General features: G+C 40.6%; 1 protein-coding gene across 2 annotated transcripts; it reads left to right on the forward strand.

The window, feature by feature from the left end:
* On the forward strand, positions 1-24,830 carry LOC144018438 (septin-2). Of its 2 annotated transcripts, XM_077520563.1 has the most exons (13): positions 124-267; positions 1,665-1,814; positions 8,841-8,898; positions 9,023-9,122; positions 9,228-9,314; positions 9,647-9,770; positions 10,748-10,882; positions 11,102-11,219; positions 21,181-21,282; positions 22,405-22,550; positions 22,645-22,728; positions 22,811-22,868; positions 23,727-24,830. In XM_077520563.1, the coding sequence occupies exons 3-13, from the start codon at positions 8,872-8,874 to the stop codon at positions 23,790-23,792; spliced, it is 1,047 nt and encodes a 348-aa protein (XP_077376689.1). In that variant the 5' UTR covers positions 124-267; positions 1,665-1,814; positions 8,841-8,871; the 3' UTR covers positions 23,793-24,830. The 2 variants fall into 2 exon arrangements, with proteins under 2 accessions (XP_077376688.1, XP_077376689.1); XM_077520562.1 differs by lacking the exon at positions 1,665-1,814 and having other exon boundaries at positions 1-267.
* Positions 24,831-25,237: the final 407 nt, after the last annotated feature.

Raw genomic sequence — 25,237 nt, forward strand, 5'->3', positions numbered from 1 at the left:
ACGCTCACGAAAGGTTTTATTTCACGCATTAAAAGCAAGTGAAGAATCATCAACGAAACTGTCACACTGCTGCCGCCATCTTGGAGCAAAACTATGCTTGGTTCCAGGCAGCTGAACCGTAATGGCGTCAACAGCGAGAACCGAACCCAGACTGGACGAGGGCTCAGGGCGGTCTCTTGGCGAGCGGCTTCCGCGTCTCCTTTCCTGGGCTGGGACAGCGGCTTCAAACGAAAGGCTCTTGTTCACAAACTTTATCTCAAAGTTCAGGTAAGTTGTGAATGCGGGTGGTTTCGTGTGTGTGTTTTTGTTAACCAAGTGTGCGAAAGAGAGAGAGGGGAGGAAAAAAGCAGCAGGGAGGTTCTCAGTCGAACTTAGCTGGCAACATGACAACAACAGTCGGAGTACCAACTGTTGCTGGCTAAAGTCATTATGCTAACACACTTAAGTTTATTGGACGGTCCTTCCCAACGTAGTTGGTTGAAATAAACTAAAAAGACACTTGCATGCGCATTGCGAATGGTAATGATGACAAATTGACAATTCAGTTGTTTAGAACGTCCGTGTTTGTCTGAGAGACAAACTGGGTGTGGTGGACCCTAGTGACACTAGTACACCCACTAGTGTCCCACAGGCCATCACCACACAGGCGTAAACTATTTAACAAACACATCTTAAATACTGGTATTTATATAAATAAATAAGAGAACAAATATTTTATTGAATGAAATTGTCATTATACTCACATAGGGCTGCACAATTAATTGAATTTTAATTGTAATTACAATTTGGGCGGCCATAAATTAATCTGATCATCGGCAATCTAAAATCTGGGCCTCTGCTGTGAATCTAATTAAACACTTTATGAATTAGTTCATAAAGCTGCCTAAATAACAAGGAGCGGTCACCAGCCAATCGCAGGGCTCATATAGACCGACACATTCACGTTAGAGTCTACAATTAACCTTCTCATGCATGTTTTTGGAGTGGAGTACACATTGAAAACCCCATTTAGGAAGGCCCAAGAACTGAACCTCAGAACCTTGAGGCAGATGTGCTTACCACGAGATCACCGTGCTACCCCTCAATGAACCCTAGTAATGCATTGTTATTAATCATAGCTGTGCGGTATCCTACCAAGGGACGAGAATGCAGTACTGTACATAAATTACACATGAGTACAAGCAGTGCTGTGTCATTCGCACACTTTTCAAGCTGCCCTCACTGTAACCAGCTATTACCCAATGTCTCATTTGAAAATGGGCTTCAATAGAGCTCATTTATTTTCCCATTGTCCTGCTTCATACACAACGGTGGGGAAACCGCATTTTATTGTGCTCCTAAATCAGTACCACATAAAAGCCTAATCTACAGCCCATTCAAATCATCGACATTCACGTTACCCGCAAATCTCCTCTTGTATAACATTCCTCTTAACATCTGATTAATCCTTGACCTTTGATTGTAAAGTGGCGCAAATGTAAATGTCTTCCTCCACTATAACAGAGGAAACAATCATGTATTTTCATTGTCTGAAATGTGGCAGGGGGCCACTATTGAGGAATTATCATTCATCTTGTGTTTTTAGTCAGTGGAAACGTGCAAATTTACTTTTCTTTCTCACTGAGATGTAATCTCTGACTTATTTTTTTTTCTCAACAATTTAGCTTTTGACGGAGCCTAACACAGATCGTTGCACCGTCACGAGGACAATAGCATAGCGAAAGACGTCCTGAGTCTCTGCTCCGAGCTCCTTCACCGCTTTCTGACCTTTCTCCTTCCTGCGACCTAAACAGTGAGCGGCACAGGAGCGCCAAGTAAGACATCTGTCTGGTGTTACAAGCTACGCAGGGGAGGCGTCCTCCTACTTGGCAGTGTGGTGTGAATGGACAAACAACGTGATTCATATTGACAATAATAAGTACTCTTGCGCTAGTGAATGCTCTCGTTACATAACTCCAATTTTAATTCAACACTATTTTTCATCTGCTCGTTTTCGGGGGGGTTTTGTTTTGTTTTGTTTTTTGTTTTTGTTTTTTTTGAAAAACCGCTACGTATTGTGTAGACCCCATTATACTGAAAGAAGGGGAGGAAAAGAACAGCACGGTACTGTAGTGGTAAGCATGTTTGTCTCACATAGTCAGAGTCTGAAGTTCTGGGTTTGATTCCCACAAGAGTGAGGAGTTTAATGTTCACAGCATGCTTTCATAGGTTTTCTGCGGGCACTCTGGCTTCCTACAAAATTGAAACAAGACAAACAAAACAAAAACATTTGAACAGTTGAAATCCCTAAATTGTCCAGAAGTGAATTAGGGCAGAACGGTTTTGAAAAGTAATTTAATTGTGATTTTACACAAATGTGATTTTAACAAAGACAATCAAAAAATAATCTTCCTTTGATGTGTTAAAAAAACAATAGCAAATTTATTTTTACATAATGTTTTGTTATTATAGATAAGGATTACACTAAAACTAAGGGAACTAAACTATGAATTAATGTTATTAAAAACTATGAATTGCTATATTTTAAACGTTTACCATGACAATTTCACAAAATTCTACCAAAAGTGTGGCATAAAGTTTAAAAATAAATCAGCAAATCATAAATCAGATTACAACAACATTGCAAATACATCTATGGCCTTATCACGTCCAACTTTTCATTTTTCATGAAACAGTGATAAGTATACATGTGGACTGTATTTTTTTAATTTTTTTAAATAAAGCCTAAACTAAAAAAATAAATAAAATAGACAGTGCCACTTCGTATCTGTAATAACCTCTACTACATTATACCAAACAGTAGGAGGCCTTGGTGCTATTAAAAGTAAGGTGACAGATTTCTTAAAAGAAAAGTTGCATTTAAATTGGTGATGGAGGTCGGCGCCATACATAACCTCGCATTGGGCGTCACATTGGGTAAGACTGGCACATTTTTTAAAGACGCTTTTCCTCCCATTCTACAAGGTTCCAAGTAGCGCACAAGGCAGGAGGACTGGCTTATTCTTTAGGCAAACCAGCCCGAATAAGTGATTTGAAAAGAAAGAAATTATCTGAAACATCACGAGGTTCATATTTAACGATTTTTAAAACGTGAAAAAAACACACACATTATGACAAGAAAAAAATGACCGCACTTGGTGTGCACATAACTATATCACCAGCCTCCTCCCCTGAACCAGATGTCTGTCATAATGCGGATGTTGTGGGATTTGCGACCATAAATATTGAACACGTTTAACATTTTCTATTGTCAGTCCGACCCTTTTTACGAGCAGATAGGGCAGGAAAACATTGGCGCGGGTTACAGGTGCAATCTCGCTTTTAAAGTCAGTTTGTAATACGTTTTCCAGACTTCTTACTGAGGAAGATAACATGTCTAAATGACGTCGCTAATATCAGCTCATTCCTGTTATGAATTTAATTCACAAAGTGAAGGAATGACTAAAGGTGTCCATTTTGAGCATTTTGTTGTTGTCTTATTGAGAAATGTATTTGTTTTATGAGGTGTTAGAAACATTCCAGGACTGGTGTTACAAAAGATGAATTTCAAATTCAAACTACAAGTTTCCTCAAGGAAGTAATCTGGAAGAATTTTTCCAGGATCCACTGCGGCTCAGTTGTCACGGCCATCTTGATGTCGTCTATGTCATTAAGAGTCCCCTTGATGTCCCCTTGATCTTAGGAAAGAGTAAAAAAAATATATATATATAACACGGACCAAGGTCAAAATGTTGCTCCAGCACGGTGTCGGATCTCTCTTACCTGGCCAACTCTCCGTTATAAAGGGTTAAAGTCTCCCTTTGTCTCCAACCGTAGTAACACGGAATTTACAGAGGTGACGGGGACTCTCTAAGCTGGCGTCGAAAAGGATTCGTTTAGGTTCTCACCGCCCCAGTTTTAGAATGTCAGCCCCAGCTTCCATTAGATTAACACCCTTAAAGAGTAACCTTTAATGATTTAAGGATATAAATCTAATCACACTCTTTTTACAGCGGCTCCCTCCCTATGATCGTTTGCACTTGTAGAGACCTAAATATGTTTAGCTGTCCTTATTAGAACTGCAAGGGCTTGTATTATTTTATTTATGTAAGCCGAAGTAACCTTATAGGATTTTTGGAGCACAGCTAACATTTATTTGAAATTGTTATCTATTCGATAAGCGATCATTAAGGTATTTCAAAGTATGACTCAAATAGTAAGAATAAAGTTTTAAAGCAGGAAAGTGAAAGTAGGATTTAAAAAAATCAATGATTAAGGTGACAACACACATAAAAACTCTAAACCACATTTTGTCTTTCTTGATTTATTACTTGATTAATATTCAACCCAATCGCAAAGCAAAATCATTTAATATGGAATATATTTTGATTACTGACAAGAGTTAATGATTCACACAATAATTTCAAAACAGATCAAATCACATGTACTCACAATCTGTTCCTCCTCATTCCAGATCACCAATTGAAGAGATACAAAAAAGTGAAAAGAAGGGCAAAAGCTTTGAAAGAGAATTATTCCTTGGATGGGTGGTTATGACAGGTAGCTAATCTGTGATGAACCTCCTGAATCAAATTAACTTTAAGCTAAACAGAATGCTTAAAGAAGATAATTGAGGAAGCTGGCCATTTACTCTCCCTGCTATTAATTTAATAACACTGATTAAAATATGGGAAAACTATAATCTTCCAACAACCAATCAAAACAACTTGTCAACTACAAATTACTCATATCTTAATTGTTAAAAGAGCTTCCTCATTTAGCATATGGGGGGGGGGGTTAAAAAGCCAAAATCACATCTCTGTCGATGGTGCTTTGCTCTTTTGTTTTTTGCAACGAGCTTCATTTACCTCTGCTAATTTATAACCTCGGAGGCTGAACATAGCATGACTAAACGAGGGTGAGTGTGTCCCAGCCAGTTTGTGCTGGATTTGACAGACTGTTGCGTTATAAGACATCTAGTGCTTACAAACGTTTTCAGTTCCTAAAAAGGCCTGTTTTTGTGGACCTCACGAAACCTGCACCTCCCCAGACTTCCCCTGTTAACTTGTGACTTTTCCAGTTTTGTTTATTCTGCAAAACACATTTATAGACAATGTCTAATTTTTATGCTGTCATAGCACCTATGTTTTAAAAATAAACTATACTTCTTATTTGTGAATAAAAACCCTTCAAAGCATTACACAACATCGCGTTGTTGACGGCCCGTCGAGGTCATCATCCCGGTCTTGTGTTTGAGGAGGCAACTCCTTTGATCCTGATCCCCGGTACACGAAAGTAGGAGCCTTCATCTTGAAGGTTTTCTTTCCTTTTTTGGCCAGGAATTGTCAGATGCTCATGGCATTGTTAGCTCACCGCTTCTCACACACTGAACAAAGCAAATGCTGCAGAATCTTTAGATGTCCTGGTTGCTCATCGTGTATTGAAGGAGGTTTGACATATAACTTTTTTTTGTGACACTAGTCCTGGAACCTTTCTGAAACACTATATTATCATTAGTGGTTCATCAAGCATATATTTACGAAAGTGTTTTGTCCGTCTGCAGCTGAAGTTTTAGTTTCGCATTAAATGTAATCACCGCTAGCATTCTTCATTGTGCTCGACAACAGCTGTGTGGACGAGCGTGTCAGGATATCACTTTGTTGCTATATGACTCCACTCCACTTGTTTCAGTCATTTCCGATCATGCCCCCAGAACCATAAAGGGTCCATCCTGAACTTTAAACTCGGTGTTTGTGTTCTAAAGAGGTCCAGTACTTTCTTCATGCTTGAAAGGTTTTCCCATCCCGCCGTCTATTGTGGAACCTTTTCCTGCCCACTGGGCTCATATTTGTAATTGTTGCTGAAACCTTGGCTTATAGACTAATATCATGTCTTTATTATTACTGTCCGCCACGGTAACTCCCCCCCCAGACAGTAATTATTAATAATCCACCCCCTCCCCCTGTCAACAACTGTGTCTTTACCTGAGCCAAACATCTCTTTGTATGATTGTTTAATAGACTGTCTGCGGGGTTCCCATGATGTGTTACCAGATAAAAGACCATTGGTCTTTTATACTTTTGTAGTGTATGTAGTATTACTGAAATAAGTATCACGTACTATTTTAGTGTTTCTCCATTCTCTACAATAGGACCTTCACGACTTGCTTGGAGGGTAAGTAGTTCTGCTTGGGCTGCCTCCAACCAATTAAAAAAACAAAACAAAACTGTAAATGCATTACATGCCAACATGTTTGGCTTCACTGAAGGTGGCCTTTTCACTTTTGGCTCAAACAGTTTAATCCTCCTCACGTCTGGCTTCTTAATAGTTGTGTGTGGGTGTGTAAGCAGCTGAACCACCCGGCTGATTAAATGGCCATTATTAATGAAGTGTGCCTCCTGCTTGTCCGCCCTGTTGTGATGTCCTTGTAATGTTACCACTGTGATATTGAAATGTTATTAATAATGCCGGTTCCCACAGAGCTGGTCGAGAAATAACACTTTTGTGTAAGTGGGTATGGGTGCCCAAGTGTGCGGGCTCTTCATTAAGTTTGCGGTTCACGAACAAAGAAACACAATCATTCATTGACATGTTATTGTTGATACTGTTCTCAATATCGTTTACCCTACTTAAAAATGACGTTAGCTTATTAAATAATGAAGTTAATGTACTAATTTACTCAGCTATTTATGCCTTGTTTGTGTGGGTACCAAGGTGGTTTGATACAAATTGTTTGTTGAAATCGCATGCTATTTCTGTCTTAGACCAGGCATTCTTGCTAGAGAATCATGTTTGAAATTAGGATAGTACCGAATACTGATATTAACCAACCTACTTTTGGTGGAATTCTTTAATTATGAAGTACTCTGGATTTTAGTTTTAGCATGTGGCGTTGCACTTTATCTTGTCCACTTTGACTTCTTTCCAATTTCCACTGCATGGACTTCCATGTACTATAGCGAACTATGGCAACTGGTAGCTATTTCAGTACCCAACGTCTTGTAGTTTCTGGCTGGCAGCCTGTCCAGAGTGCATAAAATCAGCTGAGATGGGCTGCAGCTCACCCGTGATGAAAAAAAAAATGGATGGAGAAACGTCTTGTATTTCTATTGTCCAAAATACCAAATGCAACCTGTTCAATTTTCTTTGTCGTCTCTCCATTGTGGTACGTATGACAGTGTTCCGTACGTGAAACATAGCTAGACAAATAATTGTCAATTTTGTGGACTGAAATGGGATCAATGTATAAGACATCTTTAATCCTTTCCCTAACAATCAGGACTGAGGTTAATGTTGCCACGTCAATGTCTAAAGGAAGACTTTTTGGGAAGCAGAGGAATAAACAACCATTGTTCCCCGTGCAGCTGCGCTGAAACCGCATTGTCAGTTTGATAGATAGTCCCCTCACTATCATGCTGATGTGCGGGCTGCCACCATCTAATTCAGTTCAACCGTGTGAAATGCGCCCACTAAGTGCCCACCGATGTGTCACATGCCAGTGGAGAAAGGTCAGTTAAGGTTCCCATGCCACCACCACCCCTGTGAGTGCATCTCTGTTTGGCATCGTACAGCCGTCTGCCTCCTTCGTATGCTTATCACACTCCACATGTCAAGGGCCAGTGTGTTGATGATAAAATGGAGCCTGTTTTTCCTGCTTGGTCATTATGTGGCTAATTTATCATGCCGGCTTGTTGCCCTGTCGTCTGTTCAGGGTCATAGAGTGGGGAGGGCACACACAGGGACCACTACAACAGTTTAATGGAGGTTTTGGAACAAACTTGGCGCCCAGGGAGCTCTTTAGTACCGAAGTACATTCATATCAAGAATGTGATCTTCAATATGGATGGAAGTGTTTGCATGAAGCTGCTGAAAGGTGCCTTGCATGTTCTAATGCTTCCTGCTTGAGATGCTAAAAGGTGTGTGAAATTTGACGGACTAAATCGAGCATTTGGATAATTGCTTCCTACTTTGTGGGCACCGTTTGGGGAAAGGTGTTTGGTGTGGAAGACTTTTTTTGACAGAAATCACTTTCTTAAGATTTTAGTTTATTGCCAATATCTGTCAAAACTATCAATATTTCATGGGCAATGCTAAATAACAGTCTCTTAAAGTAACATACAGAGGCACTTGGTGCCCAAACTAAGGAAGTACTTAAGTTCTTCTGTCAAGCTCTGAACTGAAGGTCTGGGTTTTTTATTCATTTTTTTTGAGGGGGGGGCATTTTTTAACCAGTGCGGGCGGGCGGCCATCTTGGAAATGAGAGTTGGCCCATTTATTGCACTGATGAATCAGGAGAAGTGCACTAATCGACTGCTCCCGCATCAAAATTAGAACTAAACCACTGAAATTAATTTCAACCACTTTTCATATGAATCGTATGCCTTTTCTCTATTCATCGATGAACTTGAATTTACAGTACCTTAAAAATTACAACATGGCGTTAGCCCACTCAGGGTGAACTACTCATAGATTGTGAGCCAGCAGTCCCTTTCTCACATCCAACATCAGTGACCTTTTACCTCATAATTGTTTTTCTGCATGAATGGACAAATGTCCCACAGATTGCAAGGAGTGAGTGGAAAACCGTTCATAGCTACAAAGGTGGAGCCTTACTCTATTTTTTTTTTTCAATTCCTGGAGGTATAATGACCAGGTGTTCCAAAACTTTCGTACCCTTATACTCTTTAATGGTAATTCAAAGGTTAGCATAATCTATTCTACAAACAGTACTTATGTTGTCTCCTTGAATTAAGAAACAAATAATTAGATAAATTGAAAATGCGTGAGACATTTAAAGTAAGATACTTGTTCAAGAAAGCAGTTTATTTAAACAGAATCTCTTGTGTTTTATTTACTGGCAGGTTTGACAGGCCTCTCCTGTACACATCAGCAATGTCTCAGTCTGGAGAAAAAGGAAAGGTGAGTCACACTGAGTTTAGACTCACGTATACATGCAAATGCCCGAGCAAAATGTTGGTGGTGAAATGTGTCATTGTTGTTAATATTTTTGATTGCCCCCAACATAAATTATTGTTTCCTACAGTTCCCTGATGCAACTGGGTATGTGGGCTTTGCAAACCTCCCAAACCAAGTTCACAGAAAGTCTGTGAAAAAAGGATTTGAATTTACCCTCATGGTTGTAGGTGGGTGTTTTATTTGGAGTTTTAAACATTGTAACTGCCATCATGTGTGACATGAGGTGTTCTGACACTTTAATGATACTGTGTGTTGCCTCTCTTTGATTTCAGGGGAGTCTGGTTTGGGCAAATCGACACTGATAAACAGCTTGTTCCTCACTGATCTCTACCCTGAGCGCTACATTCCTGGCGCTGCAGGTAAACTCCCACAGACGCATGCGCGTTTCCACGCACGCACACACTGTAATAATAGCAAAATGCCTGCTACAGTGTCTCCAGCTGAGCATTATTTCGACAGGAATGCTGGGAATGCCTTACTTGGGCTTTAAACAATGATCCAAACCCACTCCCCCATCCCCAGGGTCAATCTGTACAAACTTTTTATATGACAAAAGCATTTCACGTAACCTGCGTGTAGCCAAAGGTTGAGACAACGTTGCACAACCCGTTGTGGAATTTACAAATATTGTGAGACCACGAGGGTGCTGTCTCTGTTTTCGACACCCGCCAACCACTCTCCCGCTCCACAGAAAAGATCGAGAGGACGGTGCAGATCGAGGCATCGACAGTGGAGATCGAAGAGAGGGGAGTGAAGCTCCGCCTCACCGTGGTGGATACGCCGGGCTACGGCGACGCCATCAACAGCCAGGACTGGTGTGTTTGTTTGCCTTGGAGGAAGGAGTGAAAACATCTCAGGAAACGTGTGCTTTCTTATCCTTACCTCCTGTCCTCGACTCCCTTCTTAAATTTCATCCTTGACTCCCTTTTCGCTACATCCCCCCCTCCCTGTGTCCACACGACTGACATGCCAGTGGTGTTACACTAACATATTGTGAATGTGTCCAAAAAACTGTTAATATGTCATTAATCGCTTTCAGGAAATTAAATGTGAAAAGTTATTTTGATTCATTTTAATGACGGGATATGCCCTGTTTTAAATGGCTACAGTGGAACCTTCCAAGGTCAAGCACAATCTGTTCAGGATTGCCAATTGACTTCCGACTTAAGAATATATTTTTCCCATGGGCTAAAATGGTCATCATCATGATATCTTTATTAACTGTACAGACAATGTTTTAAGTAACATCTTAACACTGTTAAGTCTCATACAAGAGATGTTTTTATGACCCGCACAAATGGCAATTACAACTGCTATTTGCAAGGTCTCTTCATATTAATACTAAGTGCAGATAATTTATGTTCCATTCTTTTCATTCTTTTTTATTTATTTTGATTGCCTACTTGGCAGGCGGTACAGAAGACTAGTGGTTAGCAGTTCTGAGGGTCTATGTTTGAATCTCTGAAAAGGCCTCAGGCCAGACCAATGACAGTTTAGTCTTTACCAGTAATTAAAGTAACCTGCACGTTTTTGGAATGTGGAAGGAAGCTGGAGGTAAGATGTACAATTAATTCCACACAGGAAGGCCAGAGTCCAGATTTGAACCCCCAACCTCAGATCTTTGAGGCAGACGTGCTAATCACTAGATCCAACAATCTGCCAAAGGTGTACGTTTTAGTTCAAATTGTCCAATTTCAGGTTTTAGGGGCATTCGAATCTCAAGGTTTCATGTTGATGGTGGTCGTCCCTGCTCACGCCCTTTTCTTTTTCGATCCCGCATGGCGCCATGAAGTTTCAAGACCATCATTCAGTACATCGACAATCAGTTTGAGCGATACCTCCACGACGAGAGCGGCCTCAACCGACGGCACATTGTGGACAACAGGGTGCACTGCTGCTTCTACTTCATATCGCCTTTTGGACATGGGTATGTAAATACTTGCTGACTTAATACAACACTAAGATTACGCTTTATAGTTTTATAGTATTGTTTTCCCTTGATTTGTGTTTTTAATTTATACGAACGTCATTAAATACCTCAGGTCAGTTCTTTTGTGTTAGATTATTCAGTGTAATCACGTAAGCGCTCTCTGCCCTCTTGTTCTTGAGATCTTTTTTCATATTGTCATCTTTCACCCCCCTCCAGCCTAAAGCCTTTGGATGTGGAGTTTATGAAGGCCATCCACAGCAAAGTTAATATCGTCCCGGTCATTGCTAAGGCTGATACGCTGACGCTGAGGGAGAGGGATCGTTTGAAGAGGCGGGTAAGGCTGATGATACACAGGCACAAAGTTGATCTAATGCACTACCAACAATCACATGTACATATTTAATGGCTTGTGTTTATGTGAGGAAGTAAATGTGTGCCTTCCTGGAGGGACTTCACTGATTTATGTGTTTGTTGAACAATATCAAAGTATGGCAAAGCGGGTGTTTACAACGTAGATGAGCTCATTTCATCCAGTCTCAGCTCGTCCTTCATATTTCCTTTTGGAGAACCTCCAAGTGTCCGGCCGCTTGCACGCTCCCAAGTTTCCTGCTGACGATAGGTGGAAGGACGCAGTAGGACAATACACACGTCACAGCTGATCGCATTCATCGCAGGCTTTTCCTGCCTCTGATTGCGCTCCGACATAAATTACTTTTTCAACCTGGGGGCTTTTTAATTGGAAGTCACCCCAGCTACCCCTTCAAAGCTCAGACCTCCCCTCCTGTGCCTCATTCAGGCCCCGGAGCCGGTGGTCTGGCAGGCATCAGGGCACCAGCTCAAAGGAGCCTTTTCACATTCACAGGAAATTTGGTTTGCTGAAGGTTTTGCACAGCAAGGCTGCTTTAAAAAAATCACTGAGGCGGCATTTTGTGGAATTGGTCACACAACAGTTGAATTTAGCTTACTGTAAACTTGATTACATCAGTCGTCGAGATGGAGTAACAATTTGATGTCAAATGTTCAAAATCAATATAGGAACAATTTACACTGCACATTAATGACTTTCAAAAATTGCAATATGAAAATTAAAGTTGAGTTTCATAATCATTCGGGAGTTGTCATTTGTTCGTTGTTTTGACAGTTTTGGACTTAAAGGTCACACCATTGTTTTTTCCTTTTCTCCATGCACCTGATTAGTTCAAAGTCAACTTTTGAATTGAGCCAGGAAGATTTCCATCCACTATTGCTGTCTGGAGGGCAGTAATAGTTTGAATGGAGGTGTGAGTGGTTCTCACGTCAGATGTGAAATTCCTCCATTGTGTACAATTGTCCAGAAGGGGCCTATCAACCGAATCGTACTTGGTCGGGTCGCTTTGTGTTGTAACCTCCCATCAACCCTTCCTGTGGCAGTTTGGATCGAGCAAAACATTTGTTTCCTGCCACTGCTGACCTCAGTCCTAAACTGCAGAAAACATCACAAAATGTGTACAAGTATTGACAAATACTTGACACCAGACAAATGTGGTTGGTTCCTAGAAAAGCCACTGATGTATGAAAATACACAGGGTCGGGTCAGGTATCAGGCCTCGCGTGATGCATATTGCTTTGACTGACACGTCTTTTGCTAGAGGGGGGAAAATATCCCAATTGCAATTTACTGGAAACTGTCACAATTTACCGGGACTTGTTGCCATTTGCGGTATGTGTCAACATCAGTTGGTCATCCCACTGAGTTCACACCAGCCTGACAGTTCCATTAAATGGATGGGCAACAGTGTGTGCAGATGTCTCACTACAGCGTAGGGGACTGACTGACCTGCTTTCTGAAGCGTAGCCGTGATTGGTCGTTACCTGATACCTGAGCAACTGTGATGTCCTTTTCAGCCGACAGCAAGGCAAAAAATGGACGCCCCTTGAGATGGATAATAACGGGTGTAGTTTGCTGCTTAACTCGTAGTCCACAAACACAATATTAATCAGAATGCCGTGTTTAGACTAGTGGGGGAGCGTTGAACATAATGTCCTAAAGTAACTTTTTGGGTTGAATTCCCCTTTTAAACTTATAAAAACACACTTTTTCAAGTATGTCATCATGTAATATAGCAGGAGATTACTGCAATTCAATTTTGTATTGGAAAAATTGTTTAGAAAAAATGTTACTTTATAAGAAAAATCATGCTCATAATAATGTCTCCTAAGTTGATCAAATAGCATTTTGCTGCCTGGATCAGATTAGCTGAAGTGGTTCTTATGCGAACACGTGCGCATCCTGTCATAATGTCCAGTAGAGCAGAGTGGCGCAACACGCCTTCCTCTGCTGCTTCCAGTGCCAGCAGCCTTGAAGAGTGATGATGCATAACCTGCAGAATTTCTCCCACAATATTTATTTGTTGTGAGGGGGGGTTTGTCGGGCATTTGTCCCTCAGTAAGTGAGACCTCCCACCTTGGTATGCACTTTCTCTTGTTAAAGCGAGGGGAAACAGCTTGTACAGAACAATAATACATTTCCTGCAATGTGTCACAACTCACGTCAGGAGAAAACCTGTTGCCTCAAGCAACTCAGATTCACGGACAAAGCGGGAGAAGAAAAATTTAGTCTTGCAAATGTTTTCTTTGTCTGACTGTTTTTCGCTCAGTCGACTTGTTTCCTCTTTCCCCTCTTCTACCTCTTGCCTTTTCCTTCTGCCTGCTGTAATGCCAATTTCCTTCGGCTGGGTTGCGGTGGTCTCCTGCTCATAAATTGCCCAGAGGAGGCTATATTGAGAGGCTGATCCTCTCGCTCAGTCTGGGGCCTTTACAGTCATATCCTGTGTGGGGCATGGGTCTCAATCAGCTTTACTGCTTTTTGTTCTTGTCTCAACTGAGAAAACAGTGGACATCTGGTTTAGATGGGGTACAAAACCCTGCTGTCCTTTTTTACGTGTAGTAAAACAACTATTTTTTGCAGGGTGATCTTGCCAATTGAAGCAGAAGGACACATCTTTCAGCTTCAAGTGCATTCAGTGGACAGCTCATCCAGGAAGTCGGCTTCCTTCCAGCCGTATAAAACTTTACACAGTCATTAAGGATTTCATCGTGCTTGCGTTCATCACTTGCCAGTTCACTTGTCATTTTCAACTTTTGCAACTCATTCAGTTAGGACAAACTTTTAGAGTTCTTTCCTACTTTACATCAAACGCTTTTTAAGTGACTCTGGAGCCGAAATTATGCAAGGCTGCACTGCATGTTTAAAGCTTTTGAGGAAAAAGTCAAGATTTCTGAATCACCCGTTCAGTGTTTATCAGAATCTCGCATGGATTGCATTTTTGACATGCGTCACCCTCAGCTTGGCTGTATCTTTTGTGTTTGTCTTCGTGAAGATTACTGTACAAAATCAAAGTTTGACATGTGTTAGAGAACAAATCATCTCTTCTTTTCTTGCATGAGCATTTTGGCAATAGACAATAGTGGTGTACTTTTTCCTCTCCGCTCCCTTCTGCTTCCTCTATCCTGGCTTTTCCCATTCCATGTCCTCATCCCCTCTCCTTTCTTCTCTCAGCCACCTTTTCTTTTTTTTTTTTTTTTTTTTTTGTCTCTCCCCCATCCTTATTGCACCGACTCTCTCCCTCCCGCGCTGGACTCTCGCTCCCTCCCACCCTCACGTTTGGCCGCTCAGCTGCTGTATTTCACCCCCGGCCGGGGCGCAGTCACAGTTTTCCCCTCATTGTCTGCCTCAATGTCGTCTCCCCAAAGCACTCGAGCATGCGCTGCTGTGTGAACAAATCCTACGGCCCCTCAGGGACACATTTTTGTCCCGGATGATCGTACCAGCCTGTGTTTTTTTTCGAGTACAAAAACAGAACCTTAAAGCTGTTTCAACAGCAGTGAGGTGTGTTGAGCTAGTAAAGGCCAGGTGGGATTTCTGAGTTTTTGTTTTTTTGTTTTTTTTTTTTAAAGGGAAATTTAAAGGTGAACGGTGTATTGTGTTTCTTAAATGTTTCACTTGCAGACAAGTTATGGGAGAAATAAAGTTTACTGTATGTTTATGTTGGGACTGGCAAATTTCCTTGCTTGAAGATGAGGGGAAATAACCCGTCAATTTATTTTAGAGTATTTAGTGATTATTTTTTCTTTCCCTTTAATGTTATGAACTACTCCTTTTCTGCCAATGTTGTATTGAGAAGACTAACGGTGCCTGGAGGAGGTGCCATTGCGTATGTGTAGTTTAACTTCTCTCAGCTGATGATGTGAATGTAGTTCTTCTTTGGACGCAAAACTAGTCGAGACATAATCAACAGCGCCTCTGCTGGTTGTAGCCAAGTAGTGCACACCATTTCACATCGGTTTGATTATAAAAAACAACAATTCGTAACAACCAATTTGTCATTTACTAAGCCCATCTCTAGTCTAAAGCTGTTTTCATACAAAGGAAAACAACACACAATTCTCTATTTTCAGTTCAACTGTCTCATTCTTCGTGTTAGCAGCAATCCTCGGCACGTCGTCATGTCACCCTTTGTGTGTTTTAATGTATGAGGCCACTTTTTCCTGCCACTGTTTGAAACACGCGGACATATTTATTTTTGTGCCCTGCCATAGTCGTCGTGCCAGGGCATGCTCCGATCTCCCCGGTTTAAAACAATAAATATGCACTTTTCTTCATTAAGCAAGCTGCTCTTGAGAACACAATGATCCGTTTTCTTCTTGCTGTGGAATCACCAAGAGGGTCTCTTTATACACTCAAGAGCCTTTTGATTTGGTGCTGAACAGCAGAGTGTGACTTGTGTTTGAAAAATGCGTGCCTTGCACTTGTCCCCTTTCCAAATGTGCCTTAAACACAAGATTACTTCATCCATCCATTTTTTTGACCGCTTATTCCTCACAAGGGTTGCGGGGCACAAGATTACTTGAATAGCTCAATTGTTCCTCTCCATGCTCTTTGATCACAGGGAAAAATGGGTGGTCTCAAATGTGCAAAGTCTTACAGCAAGACAATGGGAGGGAGGGAGGTGTGTGAGGACGTTGATCACTGTGAAGTCATGTGACGCCTCGACGTTACCAAGGCTGCCCTGACTTCCTCGGTACTTTCCATTAGAACAAATCCAGCTGTTATGGTCCGGTCCGTTCCAGTCTGAACTGTCCTTCAGACCCTGATGGGATCTAGTTGGAATGTGCGTAAAGAATCGTTAATCCTGTGCACACAGTGGTATTGTTTCTTACTGTGCCACTTTGTGAGTCTGTGCAGCTCAGATGGGTGGGAGACACAAAAATCACTCATGGTACTGCTCCTCCCCTCGACTGTTTTTCCCAAGACTTGACGCCAGATTACACGAGATCAGAGAAGTGAGGTGGCGGCCAGATATGCGAGAGACGCGGCCCCTTGTTCATCATCAGGTATTGTTGAGGCGCCTTGGTCCTCAGAAAGACTCCCTGGGGACAACAGTTAACTTCATTATTGTTTCCTGGATGTAGACATCTCAGGGGCTGACTACACAAGATCATTTATATCTAAAGTGAAACAGGGTTGTACGCCAACTGATGTTGAGTGGAGACTGAAAACGCAACTTTAGTTTAGTTTAGTTTTTGTTTTTTTTGTTTTTTGTTTTTTTTATAGCAATTGTTCTCATTAGTAGGCCCTGGACTGACCATTAGGCAAACCACCGGTCACACTCACATTCACACAAATGGACAATTTAGTCTTCTACAGTATTACTATTAAAAATAAATGGCTCACAAATTAATTGATGAAAGAAAGAAAGAAAGAAAGAACGCACCGGCATTTTTCTGCTTAATATTCACTGGCAGAGATTTCATATTGCCAGCAGTTTTAGAACATTTTCATTGATGTTCCAAGACTCAAAAAATATTGTGTAGTGTGACAATTTAAGCACTTAACATGGTAAAAGAATTACTAGATTCTATTCTTTCACCAGGAAAAAAAACAACAACGGTATTTTGGAACTTTTCCCTCAATTTTTAATAATCAAATATAGAATGTGATTTCACTAAAAACACAGTTTTCTGACCAAAATGTGGAAAAAAAAAATAAGCTTTTTGTGAAAACAAAATGTAAGCAGAGCAATATGACCACGATGCTAATATTTTTGCTTTTGTGACACCTCAAACTATTTATTTAAAAAAAAAAAATGCTTTTTTGAAGACCTTTTGGGCTAACTGAGTGTCTGTGTGAAATGCGAGTGAATGGTTGTCTCTATATGCGCTGTAGGATTTACTGGCGACCAGCCGAAGGTATAATCTGCCTTTCACCTTAAATCAGCTGGAATAGACTTGAGCGCTCCACAACCCTGAACAGGAAAAGCAGCATAGAAAAATCGACGGATGTAGAGTACAAATATGAAATGCGTCATGAGTGAGGCTAAATCTGCATAGCTTCCTCTTCAATGTTGTCTTTGTCGTCATCTTTTTCGTCTTCGTCTTCTAATTGGAAGACCAAGAACTTTGCCAGAAGCACAAGGTTTTATAGTGCTCGTAAAGTATTTACTGTATTCCTCAATCTGCAGTTTTAAGTTGAGTCAAATTAAATTTATTAAGTGTAACACGTGTTTAGAAGGGTGGGAACTATGTGGGGGGTTCGTGTTTCGTAATGACTTATTAGAGGCCTAAATTAAAAAAAAGTTGTCTATTTGTGGCAATTCACCAATCGCAAGGGATTAGGAAACGTACCACCCGTGACAAATGCAATGTACAGTATTCCCTCACTGTCAAGAACCTTCTTGACAGCAATGTTATACTTTCAGGGATTTGCCGCCACCTTTATAGCATTAAAGAAAAGACAAAAAATGCAAATAGCAAACCGAACACAAAGACATTTCTTATTCTTATTCATATTTTTCATTGGCAGCACAGCTTACAGTACAAATGCCTCTCCACTAAAAAAAATGAAATGTGATTCATATAAAAATATAACATTCTTTCTCTTGCTTTGCTGAGTGTTCTTATCTCAGTTTGTAGTTTACAAGAATCTCCATATTGACACATTACTGTCCAGCTGGCGCACAACTATTGCCCTTGGATAACCTCTGCATCCACTCAAAAGAGTTGATTTTCTCGTTATGGTACATGCTAATAAAGTTCATCTTAAAGTGATGCAAAGCTTTCATCCCCGCAGCGGCTCCGCAGAAGCTGGCAGGCAGCTGCGAGGTTACATAAATGTTACTTGTAGTCGCTTTTCTCAGCGGGCTATGTTTTTCTTGCTTCTTTCCTCTTTTGTGGTGCACATTCCTTAGGAGCAAGTGCATTTGGAAGCAGATGGAGAGCTTTTCTGTACATTTACAGAAGTAATTAGTGAAGCTTGATGGAGTTCTGCCTCCTCAAGTGCGCTCTTTTTTCTTTTTCTTTTTTTTTTTTTCCTGGTTGGATTGCGCTCTCGCTCTCAACGTTGTTGATTTCCTAAGAGTGCTCCCGAGCTCATTTCTACTTCCAAGTATTGTTCCCAGTGGTCAGCCAGACCAGAGGAGGCTCGGCTCTGTCTTCAACAACTGTGATTTCAACTTTGTAATGTGTATGTGTGGTCACTGTTTATGACAGTCACACCCTGTGTTGCTCTCTTTTCTTTGTTATATTGTCAACTTTTTTTGTAATCCCTCAGAAGGTGTTAATGGTGTTTTTGTGGCTTAGCTTGTGAGAAGGAAAACGTAAATATTATTCTTTCTGCAGGTCAGCAGGATTTAATAGTTGATCGCTTTAATGATGAGTTCACTCCACCCCATTCCTTGCTTTATGTTTAGCAGGTAGCCTTTTTTTTTACGTCATCTTACTGGAATTGAACTAAATCTAAAAACATCAGCCTCCACCCTGATATTTTTTATAATGTCGGCATTGATATTTTTCCAGAAACAATGCTTCCTATTAAGCTACAGTGTTAACCAGAAGCTCAGGCTTCCTTTTCTAATTAATATTGAGGTTGACCCTCGAGGGGCATTGTTCGCTGCCTTGACGACACTGAGTGGAGTTGCATAGCCAAGCATAACAGCTTGGAGTGAGTGGGGGTGTCTTGTAGCTGCACAGGATGGTCATAAAATCAAGATGGCCCCCGCTGCCAACTTTTGTGCGCCAACAAAAATACAAAACTCCTAGGAGGAGAGTGCGGTGAAGCAAGAGGGATTAAGCAAAACTGCAGGAGACAACAAGGATTTGGAGGAAGGCAGGCCCTGATTCTGGCACCTGTTCATGATTATAGGTGTCACGCCTTACAACTTGCCACATGTTGCTGAGCACGTATCTTTATCCGGTGAAACAACCACAGTGCCGATTTGTGCACCACGTGTCCATTTTTGCATCGATCCCAAAGTACTTTAATAAAATGTCATGCTTATCTTACATCAATTTCTTCATTCTCGCTTTTGTCCACAATCCACATGGCCAAGGGGGATTCCATCCTTCAATGTGCTTCTTTATTCGTGAATCTGTGGTGGTTGACTGTACTGGAGTGATGAGAGCAATAGAACAGCTAGCTGCTAAGCTAATGTTAGCACGTGTGTTTATTTTGGTCATTATTAAAAAGTTATTGTCAAAGGCTTCAATGATGATAGATGATGATTAATTTGCTTGACAAATGAGCAAACCACGGTGGTTGCCGACAATCCTGGCTGAGTAGGGACCACAAATAGCCTATCTCAAACTTGTTTTTGACGGTGGGGTGGGAAATCACATTAAGAAGAGCGATGTCCAACTGAATAGTGTTTTTTTTTTGTTTTCTTTCATTGCATTTGTTAGGAAGAAGAAATTAACATTTTTCTGAACACTGAATTTGATCTATGTTTCTTATCACTAGGCATGTGTGTTATTAGTTTGAAGTAAAAGGGGGATTAATGGATTTGGCATACACGCCCAACCGCTGCCACTGAAATTGAAATCCAAATTAAAGAGGAAGAGAGTCTTGCATAAACCTTTTGAACAAACAAACAAAAAATGTCTTATATTGATGTTTTTTTGGGTCAGATTAAACCAAAACATTACAGAAGGAATGCATACCACATCATGTGTCAATTTAAACTGTTTTTATTCAGCGGAAGTGGGCGAAGCTTCATATGAGGCCATTATCAACTCAATTTCTGAGTATAAATTCAGTTTACCGTAAATCGCAGCTGTATGACTGGAACCGAGGACTTCCTTGGTATTTTAAATGTAAAGATAAGCTCGGCTCTGCTCCCTGTCTGTTGCCTAATTCTGCTTTTCTTTTCTTTCAGGCAAAGTAATTAGTATTGTAAATTGGTAGGCACATTGTTAGACTAAAATAACACTGTCTAGGAATTAAGATAAAATTCTCAAGAAGAACACTAATGAAGCCAATCAAATCCACACCATCCAACTACTGTACTGTCGGTTTGTTGTTTGTTTCTTTGTTTCCTGCCATTGTGTGAAGCATGTTTATTTTCTCACCAAAAAAAACCAAAGTCGCGCTACCATGTTGGAGTCGTTGAGAAGAAGCCTTGCTCTTGTGCAAAGCATGTTTGTTTTTACATCTGCACCACAACAATACCTGACCCAACCTCCCACGCACACAGACACGTACGTTATGCACATATGCCTCACTGAGAAAACAAACGTTAGCCATAACAAATGTGCAAACAGGAGCTGCTCTCCGTTGGAAAACCTGCTGTCACTTCCCGGGATCGGAGCTGACTCACCGCAGTCCCTTTATACTCGGCCCTACATGAAAGTGGCCCCCAAAAGTCAGGAAAACAAGTCTTGACGTTTCTTGGCTCCGTTACATAACAATACAGTACAATCCCGGGAATACAAAAGAAAAATGCTGCCTTGATGTTTAGAATAATAAATACTGACATGTGTCCCATGGTCAGGGTAAAGAAAGCCCCCTTTGTTTTCATACGTCTCGGCCCTCAGCAGCTTTGAATGGAAGCCTGTGAGAAGTTGACTCTTTATGACTGTTTTTAGATTTGAAAACACACACACAGGCGACTTATTTTTCACCTTCCACCCCCTTTTGTGTGTGCACACTCGTGTCCTCCGCGGGGGTTTTAATTAAGTGTGTTGCCGCAACAACTTGCATACGTGCTCCCACCCACCTGTTGGTGTGTGGGGCTTCCTTCTTCTCTGTTTACGGCTCTCATCCGCAGCTGTTATTTTCACCACGAGCGCCAGCGTGCTTGAAACAAAGACTTGTGTTTTAGTGTGGATGTGTAGGTGCTCCTTCGAGTATTAGTTTTATTTTTTTGGGTTTGCACATCTGATCTGACTCGGGATCAGAGAGGCTTGGAGAAGGGAGTGTTCGCAACGTGGTCATGACCCCGGCCGGCTCACCCTTTTTTTTTTTTTTTTTTCCTGGCTTTCAGATCCTGGACGAGATCGCAGAACACGGGATTCGAATCTATCAGCTCCCCGATGCCGACTCGGACGAGGATGAGGAGTTCAAGGAACAGACCAGAGTCCTCAAGGTGCGTGTCTACACTATAACTTTGTCTCCGCCTGCTGGTGAGAAAGTCCACATTCAGCTTCATTCACACACTTCTATATATGTTTGTGCAAAAGTGCACCTCAGTAAATTTAAATATGTTGGCAAAAACTTCTTTTTTTTCCCGTAGTTCAATTCAAAAAGTGAAACTTATAGAGTCATGAAACACAGGAAAGTAAATTTGTGGATTCCTACCTAATTTTAATTGCGTTGATACCACTTTTTTCAGACCTTCTTGATTAGTCACCGATAACAAGTGCCCATATCACTAATACTTTTGATACATAAAATAACCCACCACCCCTCCACACAAAAAAAAAAAAACAATGGCAGAATTTTTTTAACAAAAACCTATACATCCCAATATAGCATTGAAATGAATCACAATTTTCTATGTTTCTAATTTCTAATTATTGATTGTGAATGGTCACAAGAGGTATCGGCACGATATCAATAGCTGCTGTTGGTACACGCCCATCCCTATTAAAAACTGGATTGTTACGCAATGTTCTAATTGCTTGAGCTAGTGAATGTTTGATTTTTTTAGTTAGCTATTATATAATAAGAAAAATTCTAAAAAAAATTAAAGTAATGAAATATTTTACTCTGTAGCACATTGTGCTCCTTTTGGTGTGCGCACATTGGCCACCAAGGGTAGTACAGTATACTACAAACATACAGACACAAATGGAGAAAAGTTGGTTAGTGACTTAGTAAGAGGCAATAATATTATTAGTCATTCTTCACAGAGGATGAAGAATATATGCCTGCGAGTATTGTTATATTATTCTACGTATGTTGCTGCACATTTTGTGCTGATATTTGTTGCACACTCACCAATGCTATTTGTTAGCGTAACCATGGTGGTTTTCATTGTCTGTTAGCATTTAGCTAGCGGACATTCCTGAATCAATGTTATGTGGTTGCTTTAGATACACAAAATGGAACTCTCAGTTTTATGTTTAGTTTGATATTAAACTGCAACTGGGAATGGAAATAAACAGATTGAAGCCTCTTTTTTTTCCCCAAGAATTGTTTACTATCTCCCAAACTAAATGAAATGAAAATCCCCATAACAGTCTAAATGAATTGCAATGAATTGCAGGCCAGCATTCCCTTTGCTGTGATCGGCTCTAACCAGCTGATCGAGGTGAAGGGCAAGAAGATCCGCGGTCGCCTGTACCCGTGGGGGGTTGTGGAGGTGGAGAACCCCGAACACAACGACTTCCTCAAACTGCGCACCATGCTCGTGTGAGTGCTGAGAAATTGACCCCGATGTTCTTCCAGCAACTTCAGAAATTTGTCCCCGAAAACCTAATCCACACGTGTGCTGTGCCTGTTGCAGGACGCACATGCAAGACCTGCAGGAGGTGACTCAGGACCTGCATTACGAGAACTTCCGCTCAGAGAGGCTGAAGAGAGCCGGAAGGTAAGATGCTTTTCTGTTAGATAACACTGCCGAGGAGCTGCTTGTTTCCGTGTTTCATCCCGGAATGTTTGGTTTGCCGTAGAGCTGTGGATGAGGATGTGATGGATAAGGACCAGATACTGCTGCAGAAAGAGGCGGAGGTACACACACACACACACATGCCCAGTAGTCAAATGAGTCTGTTATCTTTTATATGGACTGTATTGTTTACACATTTGGCCTATGCAACTTGCATGTTGTTTGGCAACGGTCAGCTTCCTAATGATCCTTGATGATCTGTTTGTGTTACAAAGGCAGCTGCAATCAGAGCTGATTGTAAACAATACACATTATATATGTCAGCCAGTGTAGGACCTCACTTCCTGTCCGGAAGTCCTGGCCCACTTTTATCGTGGGAATGACCTCCATTTGAAAAAAAAAAAAAAAAAACTCAGACAATGGCCCTCTTGAAATATGACGTTATTTTGTCTAGTTTTTGTGTTGCTCTGAGAGTTTTTGTTGTTGTTGTTGAAATGCAAGAAAAATAGAACAATACAAACCATAAATACACATCATTTGAGTATAAGAATTTCAACAGATTAATCTACCCCTTTTCATTCATCTCATGGGGCAGCCATTTTGTCATTCTACTGCCCTCTGCTGTCAACGGAAATTGACGTCAAAGTACATTGTGAGTGTCACATGACCAAACCCAGAAAAGCTGTGACTAATAAATGAATACAATAAAAATAAAAATAAAATAAAAATAAAAAATATAACATCAAGATGAATTAACCATTTTAACTGCTCAATTTTCATGAGTTTTTAAAAATATATTTAAAAAAAAAATTCCAATGCAAAAAAGTAAAACCCTACATGTACCTTGTGTAGTTCTCCTTTCTCCTCACAAGATGGCAGTAAATAGCCTGCTTACTCCAGTATTTTCCCAAATGTTATTTTTACTCTCACTGCCTCTCATCATCATCAACACTTTGTACTGTGCTTTGCCTTTCCTGTAGCTGAGACGCATGCAAGAGATGATCGCTCAGATGCAGGCGCAGATGAAGATGAAATCTGACGAGTGAAAACACAGACGCACACACGATGCTGTCACCCGGTACAAAAGTGCTTTTAGGATCCCCAGTTGTCTGCACCTCCATGTTTCCTTCACACTTGCCATAAATGTGTGACTTTTTACTTTGTTTTTATTTTAATCTTTATATAGTCTCTTTACAGTGAATTACAATTCATTGGGGGATTCCTATTGGTTGGTTGATACTGTGTATATATACAGTATGATGTGTCAAGTTGCCTGATAATATCACACTCAAGTTTACCAAAAGGTTTTCTGTTCAGTCTTAATAATAGTCTGTTGTTGGGATTATTATGAGCACTTTTACATGTGAAAAGTGAACTGTTTGCTTCTGTTCAAGTCACATACACACTACAGTATGATGTGTCATTTTCCTGCCAAACGTTTTGTTTTTGTCACCTTATCCGGCCATGAACGTTTCTAAGGCTACTAGAAAAAATAATCACAAAATTAATACACTTAAAGATGGTGTTTAAGTGCCATGTTGCAAGTATTTTTGTATTTATAAGGTGTATGACGGTGTTTAAGCAAAAGATGATGTTTAGCAAAAGCCTATTGACAATGCAGCTGTACCTCGATTAAGCGTGACCTGACTTACAAAGTTTTGTAGAAGCAAGCCCTCGGTTGGTTTATTTTTTGTTTTGAGGGCAAAAATTTGACACAGACAGTTCTTCCAACAAAATGCTAACAATATATTTGTTAGTATACCAAGTTTAAAGTTTACTGTTAAACTAAAAGTAAAAATGAGAATAACACGAACAACACTAGCAGTGATGTCATGGTAGTAAACGGTCACGGAACACATTAAAATGTTGAAGTCAAGGCACCACTGTATGGACTTTTGGTCCTGGCCAGTTTTTGCAGCACATGAGCAATATTCATTTCTGGTTTTCAATGTCAAAAATATTGTTTTGTGGACTCTTATGTCATCACTAATGTGCCATTTGCATGACTATTTTTTACCGTCATGCAAGTCATTAACCTTGACTGGTGTACTTCCACTGCAATAAAAGTTTGTTTCCAGAAAACATTTCTACTTCTTGGTTATGAACGTTTTCATTTAGCACTCTTGACATATGACTGCTGAAGTAACATGCCCTGGTCAAATTACAACTGTACTTATGTAACTCTCTCCTTGCTGGTCTTTCCCCAGCCTAAACATTTACATAAACTCCCTGTAGGCAAGAACGCCGCTGCCTGCATTTTTACCAGAATTCGCATATGAAATAACGTGCACTTTGGGGCAAACAAAGGTTGAACAAAAGATATTTCCCCACACTTTCAAGGCTGTCCTTCCTGTTACTCTCCATGGTCCTTCTCCAGTCCAGTCCAAAGCTATCATGGGGCAATCACTTCCACGATTGCCCCAAAATATCAACTCTCTACAATTTAAGACCAGTCCAAAAATATTGTTTCTCACTCTCTGATACAGTCTTA

This window comes from Festucalex cinctus, chromosome 5 (assembly GCF_051991245.1).
Source record: "Festucalex cinctus isolate MCC-2025b chromosome 5, RoL_Fcin_1.0, whole genome shotgun sequence".
Classification (NCBI taxonomy): domain Eukaryota; kingdom Metazoa; phylum Chordata; class Actinopteri; order Syngnathiformes; family Syngnathidae; genus Festucalex; species Festucalex cinctus.